Source organism: Notechis scutatus, chromosome Z (genome assembly GCF_049901735.1).
Source record: "Notechis scutatus isolate UNSWTSFEM ecotype Mainland chromosome Z, rNotScu1.2, whole genome shotgun sequence".
Taxonomy (NCBI): Eukaryota; Metazoa; Chordata; class Lepidosauria; order Squamata; family Elapidae; genus Notechis; species Notechis scutatus.
In genome coordinates this window covers 75,084,164-75,108,318 of record NC_142025.1, presented here as the reverse complement: position 1 = coordinate 75,108,318, position 24,155 = coordinate 75,084,164, and the positions used below count along the sequence as shown (strand labels likewise).

Sequence of the window (24,155 nt, the reverse complement as noted above, 5' to 3'; positions counted from 1 at the left end):
ATGCTGAACAAGATCAGTGTGAGCACACACCCTTGCTTGACGCTGTTTGTGACGGGAAAGGCCTCTGAAGTTTCTCAGTCCAGAACATGAGCTGTCATGCTGTTGTGGAACTGAAGTACCATCAGGATGAATCTATCAGGGCACCCAAACTTTGACAGGATGTGCCACAGACCTTCATGACTGTCAATGTCAAAAGCTTTGGTGAGATCCATGAAGGTGGTGTACAATTCACGATTCTGCTCTTCACACTTCTCTTGGAGCTGTTAAGCTGCAAAGATCATGTGCCACGCTGTTTGCGAAAACCGCACTATGTCTCAGGTAATAAACCCTGTTTCAGGTGGTCAGTCAGGCAGAGGAGTCTGTGATAGAAAGCAATGATATTCATCTTTGATTGTCGCAGACTCGTCAGTTTTCTTCTTTTTTTTTTTGTAAATTTTATTTGAGTTTTCACAAAGAAAAAAAAAATACAAATAAAACATCTTTTTTGAAAGTAGCGTAATCCCGGGTTACATTTCTTCGTACAGACACAAATTCAACTTCATGCTCATTTTTATGTTCTATTCCATATCTTATTACTGTTTTATATTTTCTGCATAGCTTCTCCCCTCTTTTAATTTTCTCAATATTTTAATTATCTCATCTCAATTCAAATCATTATATTTATATTTTTTGTCTGTGCTGTTTCAATTATCTATTATCTTTTCTCATTAAACAAAATTTCTCCTGTAATTACTGATTGGAGTATGACACCTTTATATCTATTAAGTTTATCCATTTAACTCTTATTTAAGCTTCAATATATACCCTAGAGTTTTAACATTCAATATAATACATAACTTCCATTCGGATTCTGCTTGGTACATTCTTAAAATACACACTATATTCTTAAAGAAAGAAAAAATTATAAATATATGTAATTAAAACAACACATTCCATTTCAATTCAATTCTATCATTAATATTAATATTCATTAAAATCTTAACTTCTTTAACATTACTTTTCAATTAAATATCATACTTCTATGGGGACAATTATAAGCTTTCCATAATTAATTCCCCCTTCACTTATATTTTATAAAACATTAACTAATTAAAATGTTCCTGCTCCTTCCTAATTCAATTTTCTCATTTATTTTATTTCACTTATTTTATTAACAAACATTTCACTAAATTACACTAACTATTTTATCCCTCATTTTAATCATACATTGTTTCCAATTTTCTAAAGTTATTTCTATTACTAATATAACAATACAATCTTATGTACCTTTACAGAATCCCTTTTTCAGTTAGATTTTCACCCATTATCTCTAAATAGGTCCTGTTTCTCTATATCTTGTTCCGGTCCTTTGTAACATCTTATCCTTTCCTTCTTCCCTCTCTTCTTCTCTCTCCCCTTTTTACCCCCTTGTCTCTCTACCTCTATTTCTCTCTTCTGTATTCCCCTTTTCTGTTGCTTTCCAGTATTATACTTATTTTTCGAATTATTTTTCTTTTCTTTGGTTGTTTTTTTAAGTCTTAAATTCTCCATTCTCTTTCCCCCATTTCCTTTTTCTTCCCCACATAGAATTGCTTGTTCATGAAAGATGGCTTCTTCGTTGTCCCAGTCTTCTTGTTTTGCAGACGTTTCTTGTTGTTTCTCATAGTTCCAAATCTCCATTTCTAAGAATTGAAAAACAAAGCCAAAAGAACCCTTCCCTTCTTGCGCACCTTCTTTGTATTTTTTAAGTTCCATTTTCAATTCGTCCAGAAGTGGTGCCATTGTATAAATTTTTAAACAACCACCCGATTAATTTTAGTCATTCAAATGTAATAACTAAGAATCCAAAGATCACCAAATAATCCAAATACACGCAAGCTGTTTCTTTTTGCTCTTTTTTTTCCACTTTCTCTTCCTGGGGTTACTGTTTAGTTACAAAGTTTCAGTTAAAATGTATCTTTTAGAAGTCTTGTTAAAGTTTTACTGTAGATTCTTTTTAATTCCAGGCAGTCTCCTCCCTCTTCCAGATCCTGCCCTTATTCTTTTTCTCTCCCTTCCTGCTTATGAAAAAAAAAATTTAGTGTCCAGAAATCTTTGTTATCCCTTTGACATTTTGTTTTATTTTCAGCTTAATTGCCTGTTGATGTCAAAGCGGATTTTTCCAATTTCTTATTTAAGTCTCTTAGTTGTCAGTATAGAGAAGGAGAGAGAAGAAAAAAAACCCAAACCTTTCCCTTTTCACTTTCCTTCGCTGCTTCCAACTCTTCTTTGGGAGCGATGTTATTTTTTTGTAAGTTTAAATTCCAGGGTACCTTAGCTGTTGCTTTTACAATTTAACCCGGTCAGCCAAAACTTTCACTTCTTATCTTCCTCCTGCACATTCTTTTCCAGTCGAGTTCTTTGAGGTGGCCATTTCTGACCACCGCTGCAACCACCTTCGGGAAAGGGAGTAATGGCCAGCTGAGGAGGAGAGATGCGGCTCTCCTCAACCCTGCTGGCAGTCTCCCCCTTCTTCACCACCTCTACGGGGTGGCTTAGCCCCGAAATCAGCTGGCTCGGGGCGCTCCAGCGGTGAGCCCAGACCGAAACCTCGCACGATCGCGGATTTCTGTGTGTCGCCGAAGAGACTTCAAACCGGACTCCTCGTTTTTCTTTGTTCTTGTAGAGGTGTACGATGGACACATCTTTCAGTTCCTGAGGAATGGATCCTTAATTCCATAAAGACTGGAACAGCTAAGTAAATTTGTCGACAAGTACTGCACCACCATCCTTACAGACTTCCTCTGGGATTGTGTTAGATCCTGGGACCTTGTCACTAGACAGTTGACTGATGGCCTGTAGAGTTTCAGTGTTTGATGGTGGGGCGTCCAGGCTGTAGTTGCTATCAGCCTGGGGCATTCTGTCTATTGCCTCGTTGTAGATGGAAGATGGTGGTTCAGTACAGATTGAAAGTGCTCAGCCAAACACTGTAAAATCAGAGTCTTCTCAGTAATGAACTTTGCACCATCTGAGTCCAGTAGAGGGGAGCTCCCTAAGGGCTAAGGTCCGTACAAGGATCTGAGGGCTTCATAGAACCATTTGGCATCACTTCTATCAGCAAACTTCTGAATTTCATCTGTTTGGCACTCAACCAGGAGTCTGCATCTTGCGAAGCTTGCTCTGTACAATCCTGCAAGAGTTGAAGGCATTTTTCTTAGCTGTTAATGACGGGTTGTTCTGATGAGTATGGTGAAGGCGGTGCTTTTCAGCAAGTAGGACCTTGATCTCTTCATCATTTTTGACAAACCAGTCCTGATGTTTCCTATTTAAGGGTCCAAGAGACCTTAGTGCAGAAGAGTGCACAATATCCTGGAAGCGTTCTCAGTTCTTCTCAGCATTTCCCTCTAATTGCAGTTCTGAAAGTTGGTTGTCAAGATCTTCTGCTAGTGAAGCTGTGTTGGGGTTCCTCAATTTACTGACATAGATCTATTTCATCACAGCTTTGTTTCCCTGTGGGAGTCTCTTTGCCTTGATGTGAAAACTTAATTTGGAGATTGAGTCTGTGGTCAGTCCAACAGTCAGCACTCAGCATGGCCTTGGTCACCCTTACATCCTGTCTGTCTTTCCTTCACACAATGACATAAGATGTCAGTGCTTGGAGTAAGGGTGCATCCAGGATGTCTTTTTGCGAGTGGGCAGGTGGAAGATGGATTGGTGATGATCAGATTGTGATCCACACATGTATTCAGTAGTAATAGGCCATTGTTGTTAATTTACCAATTCCATTTTTTCCAATGATGCCATCCCAAGCAGAGTGATCGGATCCTACTCTAGCGTTGAAATGGCCGAGAAGAGTCAACCTGTCAGTCGCTTCATGGATGATAGAGCATTGAGATCTTCATAAAACTTGTCCTTTACTTCATCCGGATTTGTCATTGTTGGGTGCATAGGTGCTGATCAGTGTGGCTTGCTTTCCTCTCGGTAGTTGGAGATGCAGTGTCATGAGTCAGTCATTTACGCCCTTTGGAAAACTGGCAAGTTTATGGACAAGATGATTCTTAACCGCAAAGCCAACTCCAGATTTGCGGCGTTCATCACTGCTGCGTTCATACCAGAAGAACGTGTAACTGCCTCCTGTTTCTGTGAGCTGACCTTCGTTGGCTAGACAAATTTCACACAGGGTTGCAATATCAATGTTAAATCTTGCAAGTTCTCTGATGACCAGGACTGTTCTTCTTTCTGGTTGATCTGCTGAGGGGTTGTCTTGAAGTGTGCATATGTTCCATGTGCCAGTAGTGACTGGTGTCACCTTATGTTTTATTTGAAGTTCACCAGGAGGAGGAGAAGGGTTGCCTGAAGGGATGCTTCCAGCATGGCTGTCGATCCTTGTTCAGCCAGTCTCTTCGGCCAACCTTTCTCCTCCTCTTGCAACCAGCGGCCGTAGCGGGTCCGGGAGGGTGGCGTACACACGTAAGGAGAAGGAGGAGGAGAAGGGTTGCCCGAAGGGATGCTTTCAGCGTGGCTGGAAATCCTTGTTCAGCCAGTCTGGATTCCAAAAAGAAGAAATGAAAGTAGCAAAAAGCACCAAGGAAAGTCCAGCCACGGCTTTGAGGGAGAGAGAGACACACACACACACATAGACACCCACAGACACAGAGAAACAGGGGGGAAGATAGGGACCCGGCTGCTTCGCTATCCCCTGCCATCGCCCTTACCTTCTCAGGCCAGGCGATGGAGGGGAGGGGGGGCAGGACCAGCCGCTTCAGGTAAGGTGAAGAGGCGTCGACCAAGCACGGGTGAGTAGAAGCCTGGGAACGGCGGCTCCCGGCTCAGTCGGCCTGAGGGGTTGCTGCAGGCATATCGCGATAAGCGGGGTGAGAAGCCCCGGGACATCCCCCCACCCACCTGCTGGCTGGCTGGGCCGGGCTGGAAGAGGCGCATCCACCGGGAGAAGGAAGAAAACTTTCTCCAGGAGAGTGGGCAGGCAGGCAGATGTCCCGGGGCTGCTGCACATGTGCACTGCACTTGTAGCAGCTGCACACGCAGTGCACATGTGCAGCAGCCCTGGGATATCTGCCTGAGCTGCGCCACAGCCACCACGTGGTAAGCAAAGCTAGGAGAGCGACTGGGGCAAGCGGGTGACTGGGCGATCCGTTTCGGGGGCATGGCCAGCCAGGGGTCACCACCGGTTCAGCAACCCATGCCAAATCACTCCTACCAGTTCAACCGAGCCGGTGAGAACCGGTTGAATACCACCTCTGGGATGAGACAAGCTCTGAAGAAAAACAGTGCGAAAGTCGTATATTGAAAGCAATCCCCAATGTCCAAAACCCTCTCCATTGGGAGAGCAGTTCAAATAAGTCTCATTCTCATGTTTTGGGAACACAGTGCTTCAGGCACCAGTGTAAATTCCTTTCCCAAGGCTGGCATTCTTGAAGCTTGGAATTCTTGAGGCTTGGTTTGGCTACAATGAAGTACAGGCTAAATTTGTTACAGGTTTTTGGGCAATTCCAATTGTGCCATGACTGAGTTGATAATTTTGTTAATTCGGGAGGGACCAATGTACTTAAGGCCCAGTTTTTTTAATCATTGGATACACTCTATGTACTTTTGTGGAGAGAGATATTCTGTCTCCCACTTTAAATTCCTTTAGTTTGGCACATCTTTTATCAGCCTGCCATTTGTAGGTTTCTTGCACTTCCTCAAGCTTTGAATCCTATTGGCCACATATTTTGTAGTTGTATCCATTCTTGTAATGAGGAGTTCTGGAGTTTGTCCAAAGCTAGCTAGTTCTGGGATTCCTATGAACTGACCCGAAACTACCTTGAAGGGATAAATCTGGTGCTGCCATTATGCTCTGAATTATTATCTGCCATTTCTGCAAATGGTAAAAGATCAGTCTAATTATCTTGTTGATAATTAACGTAGTATCTGAGATACTGTTCAATATTGAGTTGGCTTTTTTGCACCCCCCCCCCATTCATTTAGGGGTGGTGGGAGGAGCTTAAGGCTGGGGTAGTCCCCATGAGTATCAAAAATTTGCACCAAAAGCACAAGGTGAATTGCACCCCCCCATCTGAGATAATTCGATCAGAAATACTATGAAGTCTGTAAATAAGCTGCACCAATAGCTTAGCTAAGATACAGGCTGATGGGTTCTTTGAACAAGGGATAAAGTGGACTTGTTTTGAGAACAAGTCAGCAACCACCCACATTATGGTGTTTCCAGCATTCTCAGGCAGTTCCACTACAAAAATCCATAGAGATCTCTTTCCAAGAGGCATGGGGATTTGCCATAGTTGCAGTAGTCCCATGAGTTTCCCTCATCATCTTTTGGCCAATGCACACACTGGGCAATTGGCTAGCTTTCAATGTCTTTTTTGAGAAATGGCCACTAGAATTGTTGTGCAAATAGATCTAAGGATTAGATCCATTAAAAAGTGAGCTGGGGTTCCCCTGTCCCATCTAGCTGGCAAAATTCTATGGGTACCCTTAACTGTCAAGAGTCTGAGTCCTAATATTTCCACCACCTCAGAACTGCATCTCATGCAGCTTGAGTCCAGTAAGATTAACTCCTTCCTCTGGGTGCTTGGTAATGGCACATTCAGCTCAACTGTGATGGTGATGGGGTTCACAGGGCAACTTACCAGGGGGATTATCATCAGAGTCAGTTTTGCTCCTCTTGGGTGGTTGGAGTTTTCTGCTCCCTGTAGTCAAGAGGAGAGAACTCAATGACTTCAATTTCTTCTAACACCATTTTGCAGTGCCTTGGGGTGGCTTTTCCCACCTTTTCACCAGTCTTTGGGGTCATTTTGGCAAGACAGTGGCTCGGTGCCCTTCCTTCCTGCACTTGAAGCATCCAGAGGTCATCATTTGGGGCTGAGGTTAGGTCTTGGTGTTCTCTGGGCTTCTACCTTCACCGGAAGAGGAAAACGTCTCCATCCGCAGGAAATTTTGACTGGGACCAGCCAGGTTATACCCACCTCTTTAGCTAGCACATATCACTGGTGGAGAATACAGGGGGCTCTCTGTGAGATACAGATGTTGTATACCTTGTTGTTAAGCCCATCTTGAAAGCACTCTATTAGGATGACCTCCGGCCAGTTGGTCAGCCAGCATGCCAGTTCATGAAACTCTTGGTTGTACGCTGCCACCCCCTATGGTCCTGATTGATGGTTTTGATGCAGGTTTGGCCTTTGTGTTGGGGGAGTGGGTCTTCAAACCGCTTGTGCATGGCCATCATGAATCAGTCAAAGCTTAGGAGCGCTGCTGCATCCATAATTGTGGAGGGAGACTATCCACTCCGCAGCAGTGTCTTCCCGGGCCATGGTCACGCAGTGGACCCAAGGCTTCAGTTGTAACAGGTCTCCTCAGAATTGAACCTCCTTAGTGTTGAAATGTGATATTTTTAAACTATGATTTGATCACTGGTGGGATGCTTCTAGTAATAATGATTGAAATTTAGATAAATCTAAATAGTAGGAAAACAAAGTTAGAAATGGCTATTGAAAGGTGCAGTGGTGGTGCAGTGGTTAAAATGCAGTATCGCAGGCTAACTCTCTGCTCACTTCCAGGAGTTTGATTCTGATTGGCTCAAGGTTGACTCAGCCTTCTGAGGTCACTAAAATGAGGACCCAGATTGTTAGAGGAAGTATGCTGACTGTAAACCCCTTGGGGGGAGGCTTTAAAGCACTATGAAGTGGTATATAAATCTAAGTGCTATTGATATTGATATTCCCTCCAGAAATAGCCATAGAAATTATCCAGAATAGCCATAGAAATTATGAAACAGTGAATAGAGAACATAGAATTTTAAAATAAACTAAGTCCATCAATCAAGATTTATTGACCTTTAATATATTTAAGCTTCTCATTTATTCCAAATATTCCTGGACGTTTTCTGGAATATGATTTAATGCTCTTCCCTTTACAGTTTTAGAGTTATAATATCCTATCCCTCTACAAATGATGTCCCGAAATAGGACACTGAACTGATCAATCATGGGTTTTGCCACTGCCAGATCTACTCTGATCCTTCGTGTAATGATCTGCTAATTCATCTTTAATTAAATATCTGCCAAACAATGCAGACAAATTTCATTGTTTTCCTAGCTGATAGAATCTGAAGCATGACCTATTAAGCCCCAATTTTTCTTTCTGATAATAAAAATTATCAGGCCACCGTACAGAATTCTTAAGGGAACTGACTGGAATAAATCAGATTTTTAAAACTTTTAGTTATAATTTCATTATATTTACCTTTATGATTTCCAATCTTACTTGTAGTTCTGATCTAACATATCAATTTGCTTTTAATACCAGACCAATGTATCTTTTCTTTTATGTGTACTGAGAGCATTTGCACCAAGACAAATTCCTTGTGTGTCCAATCACACTTGGCCAATAAAGAATTCTATTCTATTCTATTCTGTTCTGTTCTGTTCTGTTCTGTTCTGTTCTATTCTATTCTATTCTAACCAATGTTTTTTAAACCACATTTTAGTAAGGCTCTATTTTCTATGCATTTTCCTATATCCTGAAATACTTCTGTGCCTGCTAGGAAGGAGCTAAAGAGTTTGCTGCTGCTTTGACTGCTGAGAGAATAAAAACACCACCAAAGCGCCCAGGAGGTCGCAGAAGGGGAAGGCTTCCAAATAATACCAGTAGGCCCAGCACACCAACCATAAATGTGCTAGAATCAAAGGATACAGACAGTGACAGAGAAGCTGGAACTGAAACTGGAGGTGAAAATAATGATAAAGAAGAAGAAGAGAAAAAAGATGAGACTTCAAGTTCCTCTGGTAAGACAGTTGTGGGATGTTGCTAATTTTGTTAAAAGTGTTTATGTTGGGCTAGAAATATTAGATTAAAGTTCAGTTGTTTTACTGAAGAGCTATGTTACCTGTGCTTTTGAAAAAGAACACTACCTGCTTTTGAAAATAATGAAATTAATTTTTCATTGTAAGAAATGTTCCTGAACTATCATGTTTTGGGTTCTATAGTATAGTCATCCTTTATTGTTCATCTTCCAGAATTCACAAATACAGGTAATCCCTGGGTATGAATATTTATTTAGCAAGTTTTCACAGAAACAAAATTATTCAGAAAGGGTACTTACGTTAGAAATTCAGAATTGCAACTAAAAAGAGGCCTGTGTAGCCATGTGACTTGGATTCAGTCTCTGCTGCAGTGGCAGCCATTTTTAATTCTGTGATTTGCCTGGGCCGTTGAAGTTGGCAGGGTTGTTGTTGTTTTTGTCCCAGGTCACATGGTCAAACAAGAACCGAGCCGATGTTGGTTTGTTTTTGCTTTTTTGGTACTGCTCAACTCTTGTTTGGCCCAGGCTTGAAGACTGGAGTGCTAGATTTGCTTCTGTAAGTATTAAAAACATTTTTTTTCTTACTCTATAGCAGTGGTGGCTAACCTTTTTGGGCTCCTGTGTCAAAAATTAATGTGTGCGCCCCCCCATGCGCATGTGATCTTCATGCTGCCCCCTTCCCTGCATTGCCTCCCAGTTGATTTTTGCCCGTTTGAGGCTTTTTCAGCCTCCCAGAGGTGCAAGGGAAGTCTCTGCAGCTTTTGGAGGCCGAAAAACAGGCCCGGTATTTCAGGAAGTGACCAAACAGGCCTGTTTTTCAGCCTCCAAAAGCTGCAGAGGCTCCCCTCAAGCCTCTGGGAGGCTGAAAAAGGCCTCAAACAGGCGAAAATCAGCTGGGAGGCACGCACATGCACAGTGAGGTAAGTTTGGCTGGGTCACGTACCTGCACAAATGACTCTGCGTGTCACCTGTGGCATCACCGCTCTATAGTGCTTGCAAACAAACACATTGGGAAGTGCTCTGTTTTTAAGTACTCTACTTTGCAAACTATTGTGTATGTAAGTATGCTCCTTTAAAGATAAAGTGTGATTGCATTTGCCTTTAAACTAGCCAGCATTACACAAAGCTTATAATGCTTTGTTGTGTTTCCTTGTTTTTATTTTGGAGATTAACATAAATTACTGTAGTTTGTAGGTTTTAAATTTAAATTGCCTCCAGAAGTTGTGGGTGCCCTATCACTGAAAGTTTTTAAGAAGAGATTGGATAGGTATCAGGAATACTATACTCTGTTGTGAGAGTAATGGGTTAGACTAGATGACCTGAATGTCCCTTCCATCTCTTACTGTTGCAAGTTGACAGTTCTGTAAACGCTGACCCCTCCCCATCTCCCTCTGAGGCTGGAGACTCTTAAACTAGTGGCAATGGTTGAGGTTTTTTTTTTAAAGTATCAACAAATGGGTTTTTTTAAAAAAAAAGTATTGCAAAGGGAGATTTCTGTAACCTGCTTGAAGTCACTTTAGCTCTAGGCTGAAGGCTGTACTGGAAACAGCTGATGGGCGGCTGGCAGCATAGGGGAAAGCCTCTCAGTAGCAGCAATCAATTAACAAATTGGAGGAAATAGTAAATCAGATCTTTGTTCAGTTAATGAGTCATTTCATTAAATTCATAAATTTGATTTAAAAAAATTGTAAAATTAAGTCTGATTCATTTGATGAGTTTTTTTTACTTCATTAGGAAGCTCCATTAAGTTTGTACCTTGAGAACTACCTATAATTTAAATTATTGAAAATCCTTTAGGGAATAAGAATTAAATTCAGAATTTAATTAATGATAATTTTAGAATATATAACATTTTTTTGATTTTATATATTTTTATGGATGCATGTATATCCATCTAAACCAGGGGTGTCAAACTCGCGGCCTGTGGGCTGGAGGCATCACATGCTGGCCCCATCCCTGCCTGGTTTAGCAAAGGGGAAAAAAGTCCCAGTACATCACGTGATGCTGCCATGACAAGGCGAGTTAGACACTCCTGGTCTAAACTGAGCAAAAGTAGTTTCTGTTAAATTACTTTTGTTTGTGTGCATTTTTTTAAAAAGTATGAAGTTATTGTGTAAGAGATTAATATAATTGGAGCCATTAAGTTTTTAGAATAATACAAGTAGGCATCCAGCAACAGGATTAACTTTACTAATTCCTGGGAGGGAGAATTTCCTTTTCTAGTGTGTTATCTTTCTTTTTCTTTTCCTTTGCTCAAGTTATATATGAAAAGAAACTATTTTCTAAATCCAAAAAGAATAAGTAGGCCAGTAAATTTAATTCAAGTTTTTCATCGAGTTCACATATGCAATCTACTCCAATTAACAATGAAACTTTATTTAAAGCATGTAATAATAATAATATAATAGTGATTATTCATGCTGAGAAAGCCATGTTGAGGTTCTGGCACTTGAGCTTCATCAAAAGAATGAACAAAACAAGAATCTTTCAGGCCTTTTATATATCAGCCCTAAATTCTTCTGTCACCAAAATTTAACCAGAGATACTTTCTCTTCAGAAATGCGTACTGAACAACAGAACTGGAACTGCTTTAAGTCAAGTAAATAAATGGAACATTGAATAATTACTGTGTAAGATACTTCTGACATAATATGATGGAAATAGCTAATAATTAAATATGTGTGATTACTCTTTCCTTTATGCTCCAACACATGCTAGATTCTTCAGTTATACCTTAGATAAAAATCTAAGAAATGCTTTTCTTGACAGTGGTAATTAATCCATTGTTTGACAATTTTATCTCATCAAGTTAGATTTAATAATTACAATGTATATTCTTTGATACTTCAAGGGGTATCAAAGGTGCTCAAACATGAATTTCTAACTTCATGCTGGAGCATGCTACTATAATCAATTTTACTGTGCTGTGTAAAATCATTTACTTTTATACCATAAAACAAGTTGGCCTATACTGTTTCAGTCGATCTCCCTCCCTACCTTAGGCTTGCTTGTTTTCTTTCTGTGTCGAGAGTAAATTGTTTAGTCGAACCTGACACAGGAATATCATAAGAATTTCCTATCTTTTGGGGATATTATTGGTGACATTTGTATTTATTGCTTCTCTGATTCTACCCCAAAATATTGTTATTTATTTTTAAAAAAAGACAATAAGAATCAAACTCAGAAAGGAAGAGTAAAGAGGGAGGGGGAAGAGGAAATATGTGAGTAGAATAGAAAATGCAAGAGAAAAGAAAAGAAAGAAGAAAAATAAAAAATAAAAAGGGAAAAGAAATATTTAAAGAAGTGACCTTTGATTTTCATCACAAGCACAAATAAAATTAGAATTCTTCACCCCTGTAAGATTTCAAAAAGGTATCTGTTCTTCTCATAACTCATGCCTTATCCATATGCCAATATCATTAATATTTCAATCCTGGTATCAGCAAAAAATCCATAAAGTGCAGCTTAAATTTTATAGAAGCATGTCTTATTTTAACATTTGTCAAACAAACTCGCTTTGTACTTATTCCTTTTGGTTTTAGCAGTCTTGATCTTTAATTCATTCAGATGTGGATATAGAATTTGATCTCTCTTCAGTTTTTTTTTTTGGCCTATTTCAGAGGCTTCTTTGAGCTTTGGAAAGCCTTTTTGTAAATCCAGTAAGGAATCATGATCATGGTCATTCTCTTATCATTTGTTTTTCCACTTTAATTGTCATCTCTGTCTTATAATCCAGCTGTCCCCAACTTTTCTGGCTCCATGAACCGGCGTTGGTGGCATCGGCGAGGGGATGGTTTTGCACATGAAACCTAGATCCTGCATATGCACAAATCAAACTTCGCGCATTCGCCTACCATTTGCATGGCCTGGTTCTCAACAGATTGCAGACTGGTACCTGTCTGCGGACTGGGATTTGGGTACCCTATTATAAACCACATTTTTATTTTATATTATTTCAACAGTTTCTTTATACTCTAATATTTCTGCATCACATGAGGTTTGTTTCAGTTCTTTATCCTATGAATCTTCCAGAATATTCTCTTCCACACCTTTTATTTCTTCTTTAACATCTTTTGGACATAGTCTATCTATAGAAGCAAGCTGCTAGCTTCTGTCTCCATTCTTGAAATATCTCCTGGAATATTTTAAGTGTCATACTATACCCTGTAACCCCCGCCATCCCTTTATATCTGGAATGTCTGTCCCCTGGTATCTATTTTTTTAAATAATAAAATATCAAATTTCTATTTCCTGTGAAGGTGCATTTGTTTATATAATTATTTCCAAAATTCCATAACAAAAAATTCAAATTTGTTTTGTCCTTTACCTTGTTTATAACTTGATTGAAATAAAATTTTATATAGCCTTTTGCCATTTTTAAAAATATTCTCAAGGTTATAATTAATATTTCTTTTATTTTGGAATGAAAGTAAAATCACCAGATGGCTTTGCATTTTGAAACTCTCCATTAGCCTCAAGATAATTTCAAAAAGTGATTCAAAAATAAGGTTTGTGAACCCACTGCTCATTAAAAGGTTTCTTCACTGTTGAGAGCATGATGACTTCTTTTTGTTTCAAGTATTTAAACCCACAGGAAATTACTACTTTGCAAGGAGCTATCCGGAGTACAAGCGTGCAATCTCTTGTTCTCTCTTTATCCAGAGAGATTCCAAGGGACTGGTCTACTTGCTACTCCTTTGTGGCTACAATGTTATTTCCAGTCATTCAGAGACATGCTAGCTCATCATTCCTCATCTGGAAGTCCTGCATTAATTGTAAATATAAAATAAAAATTGTTTTAGAAATGTGAGGGGTGAGATTAGAGTTTATTAACATTATACAATGCTGTATATCGGAACTAGTAATATGAAGTCCTCCATATGTTTTGGACCACAGTTCCTACAATCTCTTCACTTTGGTCATGCCTGTTGGCTGTAAAGTGCATACGTTGCCTACCAGGCTATATTTAAAATGGTATGATATTGAAAGTAGGATGCTTGATTATTTGTTTTGTTTTTTGGTATGATCATTGCTGTGATTTCTGAGACTTAAAACTGTTTTCTTTTAATATTGCAGAAGCAAATTCTAGGTGTCAAACACCAATCAAGATGAAACCAAATGCAGAGCCTCCAGAAAATGTTGAATGGAGTGGTGCTGAAGCTTCTATGTTCAGGGTTCTCATTGGTACCTACTATGACAATTTCTGTGCAATAGCCAGGTTAATTGGGACCAAAACATGCAGGCAGGTAAGCCTAAATATTGAAAATGTTTCAAAAATATTATTAGTGAAATTTAGTAATTTCAAATGTATCCAATTTTGTGGAAACCATTAATATATCAAATTCAACTCAATAAAACATTGCAATGAAACTTAGGAGATAATTAATATTTTACAGGTATATGAGTTTAGAGTAAAGGAATCTAGTATTATTGCTCCAGCACCTGCTGAAGATGTTGATACTCCTCCAAGAAAGAAAAAAAGGAAACACAGGTAAATCAATCAACCATTCCACAACATTTAAAAAAAGAAATTTTTAAATATTAATGAAAGGAATGTGGCAAATAAAAAAGTATAAACTACACTATTATTTTTTTGTTAATAGTGCATTCTAGGATTGCATCAGGAAATTTTCAATATTTGAGTGGAAGAATCTATTGCAAATCAATATAGAAATTGAAATGCAATTAAAATGTCCTTAATATAAGGACTTCTTGAGATATAAAAAACATGTGCTTTAAATGTTCCTGTAATAACTTTAAAATTCAAAACAAATATAAATAATGGATTTTTTTCTAAAATAATTTCACTGCCAAAATTTGCGGTGAAATATGGCAATATGGAGAAAAGGGGATGAAAGTAGCTGTGTCTGGTTTGTTGATATCATTATGTCATTACCTCACCATTTGTGATTGTAAAATAATAGAGAATTCCTATCACAACTGTTATTTTATTTGTATCCTGTCCTTCTATGCAGAGATTACTAAAGATAGCTAACCAAAATTAAATAACAGTTAAAGCCACAAATATGAAAATCACTGTTAATATTCATTAATCAGCTGAACTGTATTATCAAGGAAAATGAATATGGAATCTTTATAATGCCATAAAAATAGTGGGGATGATTTTCATCTGCTGATTTTAGAATTTTCCAGTTACCAAGATTGGATCATGTATGTCCCTTCCTCCCAGAATGCTCATTTTTAGCAAAACACAAAAGTGTGCAGTCAGTGCACAAGACGACTCCATTAATCACCTGTATAATAGCAGTTTGACTTTGGAGTCCCTCAGTATTTCCACATTTACTTGTAAAGCAAATATACTTTATTGATTTTCTTTAGTGTACCCACCCATGTAAAATATAATTTCTTTTAGCAAGAATGGTTATATCTTATTTTTTAGTAGATGGGTAGTAATATGAAGCTGTGAGCACTTCTATCTAGTCAGTGTTCTGCTGGCCATAGCCTTGTCTCCATCCAAGCAGTGTATATTGTGAATTATCTGAAACCTCAGAACCAGCCCATTCTGTTTGACCTACACAGGTAGTTCTTGATTTATAAATGTTCATTTGGTGTCCATTTGAAATTACAATGGTGCTGAACAAATAGACATATATGTGCCTGAAATTGTGTCTGTTGCAGACATCCCTCCCAAACAGTCATGTAATCAAAATCCAGGTGCTTGGATGTATGCCTATACTTATACTATGCCTATACTTATAAGTGGTCACAGGGATGTTGCAACTCCTCCCACCTGCTCTCCCCCCTCCAAATCTATGCCTTTAAATGTTGGGAAATTCCAATGCAGTACGAAGCTGAATACCTGGGAAGCATTCACAGTGTATTGCAAAACAGTTGTCCCGCAGGTAGCTCCAAACATCTTGGAAGTTCTGAAGCAGCCTTTCCCATCAGATCCAATCTAGTTCCTGTCACTGCCCTGTACTGCTTTGTACTAACTGACCTTCACTATTTTCTTCATCCCTTGCAAGAGACTGAATTACAAGAGACTGAATTAGGTGCCATTATGACACTTGTTTCTGAAAGTGATATAAAATATCAAAATTTATTTTTTAAATGTAGCTTGAGTTTGGTGCATTTTCCATGTGAAAAATCTATTAACTATATTGTATTTTTTTTCTTTTTATAGACTGTGGGCTGCTCATTGCAGAAAAATACAGCTAAAGAAGGGTTAGCATCTTTGAACCTATGACCTGAAATTCTGTTTTTGTTTCTTATCCTACCTGTAAATTTTAATAAGCAAGTGATTTCAGTATGTATATGGAGACATTTTGTCCCTAAGGATATTTTAGTTTAATTTAAGCCAGAAGGCTACCTTGATTTAATTGTCCTACATGAGAGGAATAGAAATTATACTGACTCTAGGATCAGTATAGTATTTTCCCAGTTCTAAGAATATATCAGAAAAGTGGGAAGATTTTGGGCTTGATCCACTTCCAAAAATAAAACATTACTCCTTTTTCCAAACATTTTATAGTAGAAAACAGTAACGGTGTGCCTTTATAATTCTTGCATCAGGAGACATCCAAAAATATATTTTCCATATTGCTCCTTTGGCTCAAAAAAGAAAGATAAGAGTACTAAAAGATTTTGTTTAAGTGCATTGAATTTAGGTTATTTCTCGTACCCATTCCCTAATTATTGAAAATATATAGGGATATGCAGGGGTTTTATGTAATTATTTGGCTGAAAATATATTCTTCAGAAGGTTTATCAATTTTTTTGTCCTTAATAATATCTACATTTGTTGTTGTTCAGATGGATCATCTAATCATGTTTACAACTACCAGCCATGTGATCATCCACGCCAGCCTTGTGACAATTCATGTCCGTGTGTCATTGCACAGAACTTTTGTGAGAAGTTCTGTCAGTGCAGTTCAGAATGTAAGTATTGGGGAAATTTTATTTTAATATGATTTACACAAGAAGTTGTCTCATTGATAAAGATTTAAAGCCATTCTTGTGAAAAGCTTAACAAAGTTTAATAATTCATTCAGATTTTAAAAAAATCTGGTCAGGTGGCAGGAGATAGAAGAAGAGGGTTCACAATTTGCCTTTTTGGGGTCGTTGTGAAGTTTTCTCCCAATGGTAGAATAGGTAGAAGATTCAAGACCGAATGATCCCTAATTAAAAGTATACTGGGGCAAATTGCTAAAGCTCTTCCACTTCGTTCCATACTCCCTGTCTAATTAGCTGTATTTTTTCTTTTGGTTCTGGTTTGGAGTTGTTACATTTTTTAAAAAACAACAATATCCCTGTAATCGGAAACTGATACTAAGTTTAGCTCATCAGAGGAAGGAGATTGAGCAGATAGTTATTCAGACTGAAAGATGGATTTTTAAAAAATACTCAGTGTCAGGTTAGTTCTTTCAAAAACAGATTGGACAACCATTTGACTGGCATGTTATAAAGTTTCGGCCTTGAACAGGAGATTGGACTAGAACACCTCTGAGGTCCCTTCCAGCCCCATGATTCTATGTACTGTTTTCTTACTTAAATTGTAAATAAAACTCATTTAAAACAGGCAGTTATTGTGTCAGTCATAGCAGCCATTAACATTCCCCAGTGCAATAGTTCCCCCCATCCCCCATGATTTCTTCATTATTTCATGTTTTATTTGCAGTTTTCCTTTCACACCATATATATTTTGTGGACAATGTATGTACTGGGTCAATGTCCTTTTTAAACAATGCTTACAATAATAATTCAAACAAGTATGCATAATCCTAATCTTCCAACTTCAACAACACCATTCTCTCTTTATAATTCTTTATCATTTCCCCCCATTAATTCATTTAAACATAAATAGCATTTCTTTGCACCATGAATTTGTTATCTCCTACTAAGTCACTAATATTTAATATTTTAAAAATTACTCATTATTCCACCATAATTTCAATATCCAAAATGTCTAGGGCTCCTAATAAGGCCAAATATTAACAAAATTTAATCAATCCCAAGATTATATCAAAATCCCTACAATTTCTAATCCTTAAAAGTTAAGTTCACAATATATTTTAACACATTGTTAATATTAAAATACAATTAGATGACCTAATCCTAAGCCTCTACCTTCTAAGATTAGTTTATTTTTAATTATAAATTTTATTATCTGTTAATATATATGCTACTATTTTCTCTATTTGTATTTTCTACTTTTTCATTTTATTAATATATTTTATCTCTATCGATCATTTCTTAACCTTTTTGGAGTTTCCACCATTTGTTGACTTTTTAATCACCCTTTTATTTTTCTCTCTTGGAATCTTATATAACTTTTTTTGACATTTTTATACCCACTGAGTATTCCTTTCAGGTTGCCAATTGTCTCTTTCTGCTGTATCATTTGGGCAACCATCCATAAGTCTTTCTTTTTTTTTTGAAGATATGTTTTTCTCTCTAAACCTTTATTTTTTTTAAGAGTTTTTTCTTTTTTCTCTCTGTTTTATTATAAACTTTAAGGAGCTATCTATTTGACTCCTGCTTATCAATCCTTTCCCTTCGTTATCTTTGTCCTCTGGCATCACATTTTGATTTCTCTCTTCCATTGCTTCTTCTAATTTCTCATCTATTTTCTGAATATCATGTTCATCTTTTTCCCCCAATTGTTAAGATGCTTCTGCACTTATTTCTTTATCTTTAGACAATCCCCTTGTCTCCTTATTGTTCTTTATAGTTTCATGCATGCTTTTGAGCATCAAAATTATTTCTTCATATCCCTCTATTATCCCCTGATAATCCATTTTGTAACAATTTAGTAAAAAATATTCAATATACCTCTATGCTTCCAACGTCTCAATATTTAAAAACCCCAACTGAGCCAATTATTAATAAGATTTAATCAATCCCATAGTTATACCTCCAAATCCCCTAAATTTATAATCTTTAAAGTTCTTTAATATTTACAGCCTTTTGGTTTTCCAGTTATTTGTCTTCTCAATTGTCCAAATTTTAAAGTCTTATCTAACTTTTCTTCTTTTCTCTTTTCTTCTATCACCTTTCTTCTTTTGCCTTGTAGAGTGTTCTGTCAAGTAGCATTAATAATCCAAATCCAAATTAATCCACTAGGTTTTCTCCAAACTAGTTTAATAGAGTTTAGTTATTTGCAATTTATTCATCTTAAAAATATTCAAAAAAGAAAAGAAACATACTAAGTATTTCAAAATATCCAAATCGTCTTCTAAGATAGAATCAAAGTCAGGCAGGCCACCTTCTAGGTGTTGTTTACTTTCTTCTATTATGTGTATTAGACATTCCTCACTTTCATTGAAAGTTCTCATGTTGTAGTGCTCCTCTTCTTCCAGTAGATGGCTCTCCTTCTCCAAATTCCAACATTAACAGTATGTCAATGTCAACAGCTGATTATCTGATAAATCCAAGAGGTTTAAAGATACAAATAAGAAAGACGCTTTCTCCCAAAAATCACCTTTCAGATTATTTAAGCTTTTTTCCAGGCTTAAAGCTTCCTTTGAGCATTTCTTTCACCTCTTAATTTTCAGTCTTTAGTCTTCTCCATGTGTCTAATCGCTGCTTCCTTAAAGCTTGGAGATTATTTTTTGAAATTCTTGTTCCATAAGTTAAGTCTTTAGAGTAAGAATTGAAAGTTATCTCATCCAGTTTCAATGTTCTGTCCATGGACCACACCTGCACAGATCTTATGGTCCCAGTTGTCCCAGCTTGTGACTTGCCAAAAATGGCTGTCGTCCCTATGCCATTCAGGAGAGCTTGCTTCGGACCTAATGAGGAAATTGTGAGTTCCTTGTGGTCCACAAAGCACTTCTCTTTTCTTCGCCACTCCTCCAAGGCGTCTTTGATCCCTTAGGGTCTCCCAACAGCAGTTGGATTTCATGGAGCTCAACGGAGCCCTCTGTTTTCCAAACTGTTGTTGCCGCAACATCAACCAGAATTTTCCTGTTGCTTATATTTCTTCCTGAAGATCAGTAATAATGAATAAGATCCTAGAAGGGAATCTTTTCTAGTATTTTTTGTATTCTTTTACAGAAGGCATTTATAAAGAAATTTATATAGAATATTCTAAAGTGCAATTCATGGAAGCAGACTGATTCACAGTTTCAGACCTTGAACCATATCCAGCTCAGGGAAAACTATATTGGCCTCTATAGCCCACAAAAATTTGCCTCAGAATTATAATTTTGACACTTTTTCTTCTGTTACATATTCTTCTTCTTTATATAGATCCTCATAAAATTTCTGAATTCCTTTTCATTTCTTCTTGATAACATATTTCTCCCTGTTCGTTTTGTAGCTTAGTGATCCATCTTTTTCCCGCTTGTTTCTTCAATTTCCAAGCTAGCCATCTTCCTGGTTTATTGGCGTTCTCAAATACATTTTGTTTTATTCTTTTCAGTTTTGGGGCTGGGTCTTCTTTTTCCAGCAAGTTTTATTTCATACTATTTCAAAGTTAGCTAATCTTTGAAAAGTTTAAAATGATTCTGGAGGATTTCCTGTTTTGGTCCCCAGATCTTTTGCAGCATATAGCATTTTTTCACAAACACAGAATTTATGGAGGATTAAAATTTCAAAGGGCATTGTCCCAAAACTTTACTGATAAAACTGCAGTTTGAATAGACAATATTTTAAATAACATACACCTAAAATGTATGAACTGCTTATACATCGTATTACCTGAACTATTTATATAAGTAACCTCTAGATATGTAATGCGATGGTCTACTTGAAGCTCTTTGGGTTTCTACTTCAGTTTGGTGCCTATATTTGCATTGCCTAGCATTTTAAACTGAACAAAATCCTGATCAATCCAGCAGTTTGTAACAGAATTAAATAAATTGATGCAACTTTGTTTGTTTTTTTAAAGGCCAAAATAGGTTTCCCGGATGCCGTTGTAAAGCACAATGCAATACAAAGCAATGTCCTTGCTACTTAGCTGTACGTGAGTGTGATCCAGATCTCTGTTTGACATGTGGAGCAGCCGATCATTGGGATAGCAAAAACGTGTCTTGCAAGAACTGCAGCATTCAACGAGGGTCCAAAAAGGTGGTTCATCTTTGTTCATGATAGACATCTCTTCAAAATGTATAGAGCATGGATGCCTTGAGCATTCTTCTTCAAGAAAGTGAAAGATGGTTTTTACATAACCTGTTCCCTGATTTATATTACTTAGTTTGTTGGAAAATACTCTAAGTGTGTTTTTTGTTGGGATGGTAATCAAATTAGGATTGTAAACCATTCTAGTTTTATTACTTCATGCTTGCAACCAAAGGATGTGTGAAACTGTATATTCAGAAATTGTATATTCTCAATGCACAGTTTACACATGCGAAAGTTCAGTTATCAAATGCTTGTATATTATAGCTTGTGTGATCAGCCATCTTGAACACTGTTCTAACATAGAAACTGCCAGCTATACACTAGGATTGGCACATAAACATATTACACTTATGGTAGACTACCATAGAAATTGTTCTTTAGTGAACATACAGTGTTATACTCACAGACAAAAAATATGCACATCTGAAGTTGTTACTTTCATTTTAACAGAAATTAAGCAACACAAAATAAATTCAGTGTTGGAAAGCAGAAGGTTCTGTAATAGCACATTCTTCTGAAGGTTTCACCATGTTAAGTTTATGTAAAAATAGGAAATTATGCTAATACACAATATATTCATTTTTGTTATATTTCTAATAGTATAGTGGAATTTTATGGGAATACCATAGACTAGTTTTTATATCTTAACTAAAGCTTGCTTTTAATGACACAGTTCTATGCAAATTAGTGCTACATTGTTCTTATTCAGATTCTATTCATGTTAATGCTCTTGTACAGAATTCCCCTGTCGATAATATAGTATCAGTGACACAAAACAAATAGGCTTTGAGTAAAATGCTGTTAATGTATGAGGTATAATTTTAACTGACACATAACTGCCTCATTTGATGCCTTTGCAGTTTTGAAATACCTGCATTCATACTGATTCAAAGTTTCAAAAGACTCAAGAAAAATTGGGGTGGGATGGAGGTTACTCTGATGTGGATTCAATGGAAGATCATTTTGTGTTTCAAAACTGTATTTTCTGTGAATATCTATGAGTCTGCATGTCGAATTTCACTATTTATATGAACAAGCACTAAACACAAAATCGTTGTTAATCAACTAATTTGCTTGTTTTTTTGTCCCTTTTAATATTGCATACTATGTATTTTGTTAGAACTAAGTATCTTTTTAGTTTTATTGGCTTGTTTAAGGCACTTGCTTTTTCATTCTGCTAGCATCTGCTGCTAGCACCTTCTGATGTGGCAGGCTGGGGGATTTTCATTAAGGATCCAGTGCAGAAAAATGAATTCATCTCGGAATATTGTGGTGAGGTAAGAACAACTGTTTTGCATAGTTAATATATTACCCCTAAATTATAGTGAATTCTTCCAAACAGCTATGTCTTTCTCCACTGAGCCGAAGGGAGAATCTAGGATGGGTAGTATCTAGTCTCATAACTTTGCAGACTGAGTTGAAAACTGAGGACACACACACACCTCAGTAACGGTCCCCAGTTCTACATTCGGTCTCTGTGTGTTCAGACCACCCTTTAAGGGCTCTGAATAGTTAAGATTGTAGAAGAAACTTGGATAGAGCTTTTTTTCTTTTCTTAAAGAAGCTTAGAACAGGTTTGACAGCTGGCTGGCTTGCTGGTTTAACACTTTTATTTTGTTGCACCTTTTTTCTGTTTTTTTTTTAAAACTTTATTTGCTGGTGGACTGGTTTTTGCATTGGTTGTTGGAATTTTGGTTTCAACAAAATTCCAACCCGGGCTGTGGGGGTGGGAGTCGGTTAAAGTTTGGGAATATTTCAAATCTGTTTTTTCCTCTGAGACACAGAAACAATAGCCCCACAAGGATAACACAAATAGAGAAGGAAGAATAGACACATTGTAAGGACTTGCCTCTCCTCTCCCTTCAAGAAAGCAGAACTCTTGAAATAGGCATTATTTCAAAAGGAAACTTTTATTGAGGGGAAGTGATAGCAAGGCAAGCAAGGCAGGATGACCCCAAGCAATCCTCTCCCCCTCCCTTTCTCAAGCAGTATATCAAAGTGACAGGAAAGCCAGAAACAGCAAAATAATATCCAGGGCCCCCTCCCCAGCAGAATGGGGATGAAGTGGGGCCTGACATGCTTCCCCCCTCCCCTAGGAAAAAGAGAGGTGCATCTATCTGGAAAGAGATACGAATGGAGGTAAATAGTGCAGTTTATCCGGGTACATGTCATGAAAGCATTTCAACAGTTTAGGGCAGGGGTGGGCAAACTTTTTGGCTCGGGGGCCTCATTGACTTTTAAAATTTGACAGACGGGCCGCCACCTGGTGTCGAAATGCCTGTCATTACAAGTCAAAATCAAATGAATGCAATCATTCAATCATTCACATCAAACCTTAATTCTGTACCAATCTTCGGCGGGCCGGATTAAAAAGACCAACGGGCCGGATGTGGCCCACGGGCCGTAGTTTGCCCACCCCTGGTTTAGGGGCTCGCATATGCTTTTTGTGGACCCATTCATTTTCAGAGGGTGGGAGGTGTTTCCAGGCAACCAGGTACTGGGTTGCCCCATGATGTTTCCTAGAATCAAGTATTTCTTTAATTTCAGAGTGCTGCTCACCCACTACCATAATGGGGTGTGGTAATGTGGCTGTCTTAATTGTAAGATACACCCTGTCCCCTATTTTATATGGTTTTGTTCATGCCCTTTTAAAAAAAATCTGCTTGTGCTTTGTATGCTGCCCCTCTAACGCTTTTCTCACAACTGGCCAGGTGTTCTGTAACTGTTGTATTCACTCTTTAAGAAAGTGTATTGTGGGCTCCTCAGCTGATAACTCTGGCATAGGTTGAAGTCTTGGCCAGTGACTACTCTAAAGGGAGTAAACCCTGTCCTAGAATGGACTGCATTGTTGTAGGCCACCTTTGCAAAGGGCAGTAGATTGGTCCAATCATCCTATTGATAATTAATAAAGCATCTTAGGCACTGCTCTAGAATCAATTCTTTGAGAGGGACCCATGTAGGTGATATATGTGATGTAAAAATATCTTATCAGGGGCCTTTGCTATAGGAATGTTTTGGCCTGGGATGAAATGGACCTGTTTTCCATTTTGAAAACAGGTCCATAACCGGATGACAGTATTCCCTTTACTCTCAAGTAATTCAATGATGAAATTCATGAAGATCTCTCTCCAGGGTGTTGAAGGTTTGACAACTGTCTGCAAAAGGCTGGGCATTTTTCCTGTTGCCTCTTTGCCGCCACGCAAACGGGACAGCTTGCCACATAGCTCTTAATGCCTTTCTTGAGGGAGGGCCGTCAAAACTGTCTCTTTATTAGGTGTAATGTTTTCATGAATCT

The 24,155-nt window shown here is 37.8% G+C and overlaps 1 protein-coding gene across 7 annotated transcripts in view; it reads left to right on the top strand.

The window, feature by feature from the left end:
* The window catches only part of EZH2 (enhancer of zeste 2 polycomb repressive complex 2 subunit), an 89,937-nt gene that overhangs the window by 48,243 nt on the left and 17,539 nt on the right, over window positions 1–24,155 (top strand). For all 7 annotated transcript variants that reach the window (XM_087947032.1, XM_026681931.2, XM_026681929.2 and 4 more), the window contains 7 exons: window positions 8,519–8,759; window positions 13,853–14,022; window positions 14,173–14,267; window positions 15,921–15,961; window positions 16,550–16,675; window positions 20,628–20,806; window positions 22,042–22,137. In XM_087947032.1, coding sequence (XP_087803158.1) covers window positions 8,519–8,759; window positions 13,853–14,022; window positions 14,173–14,267; window positions 15,921–15,961; window positions 16,550–16,675; window positions 20,628–20,806; window positions 22,042–22,137 — 948 coding nt within the window. The remainder of the gene's footprint in view (window positions 1–8,518; window positions 8,760–13,852; window positions 14,023–14,172; window positions 14,268–15,920; window positions 15,962–16,549; window positions 16,676–20,627; window positions 20,807–22,041; window positions 22,138–24,155) is intronic.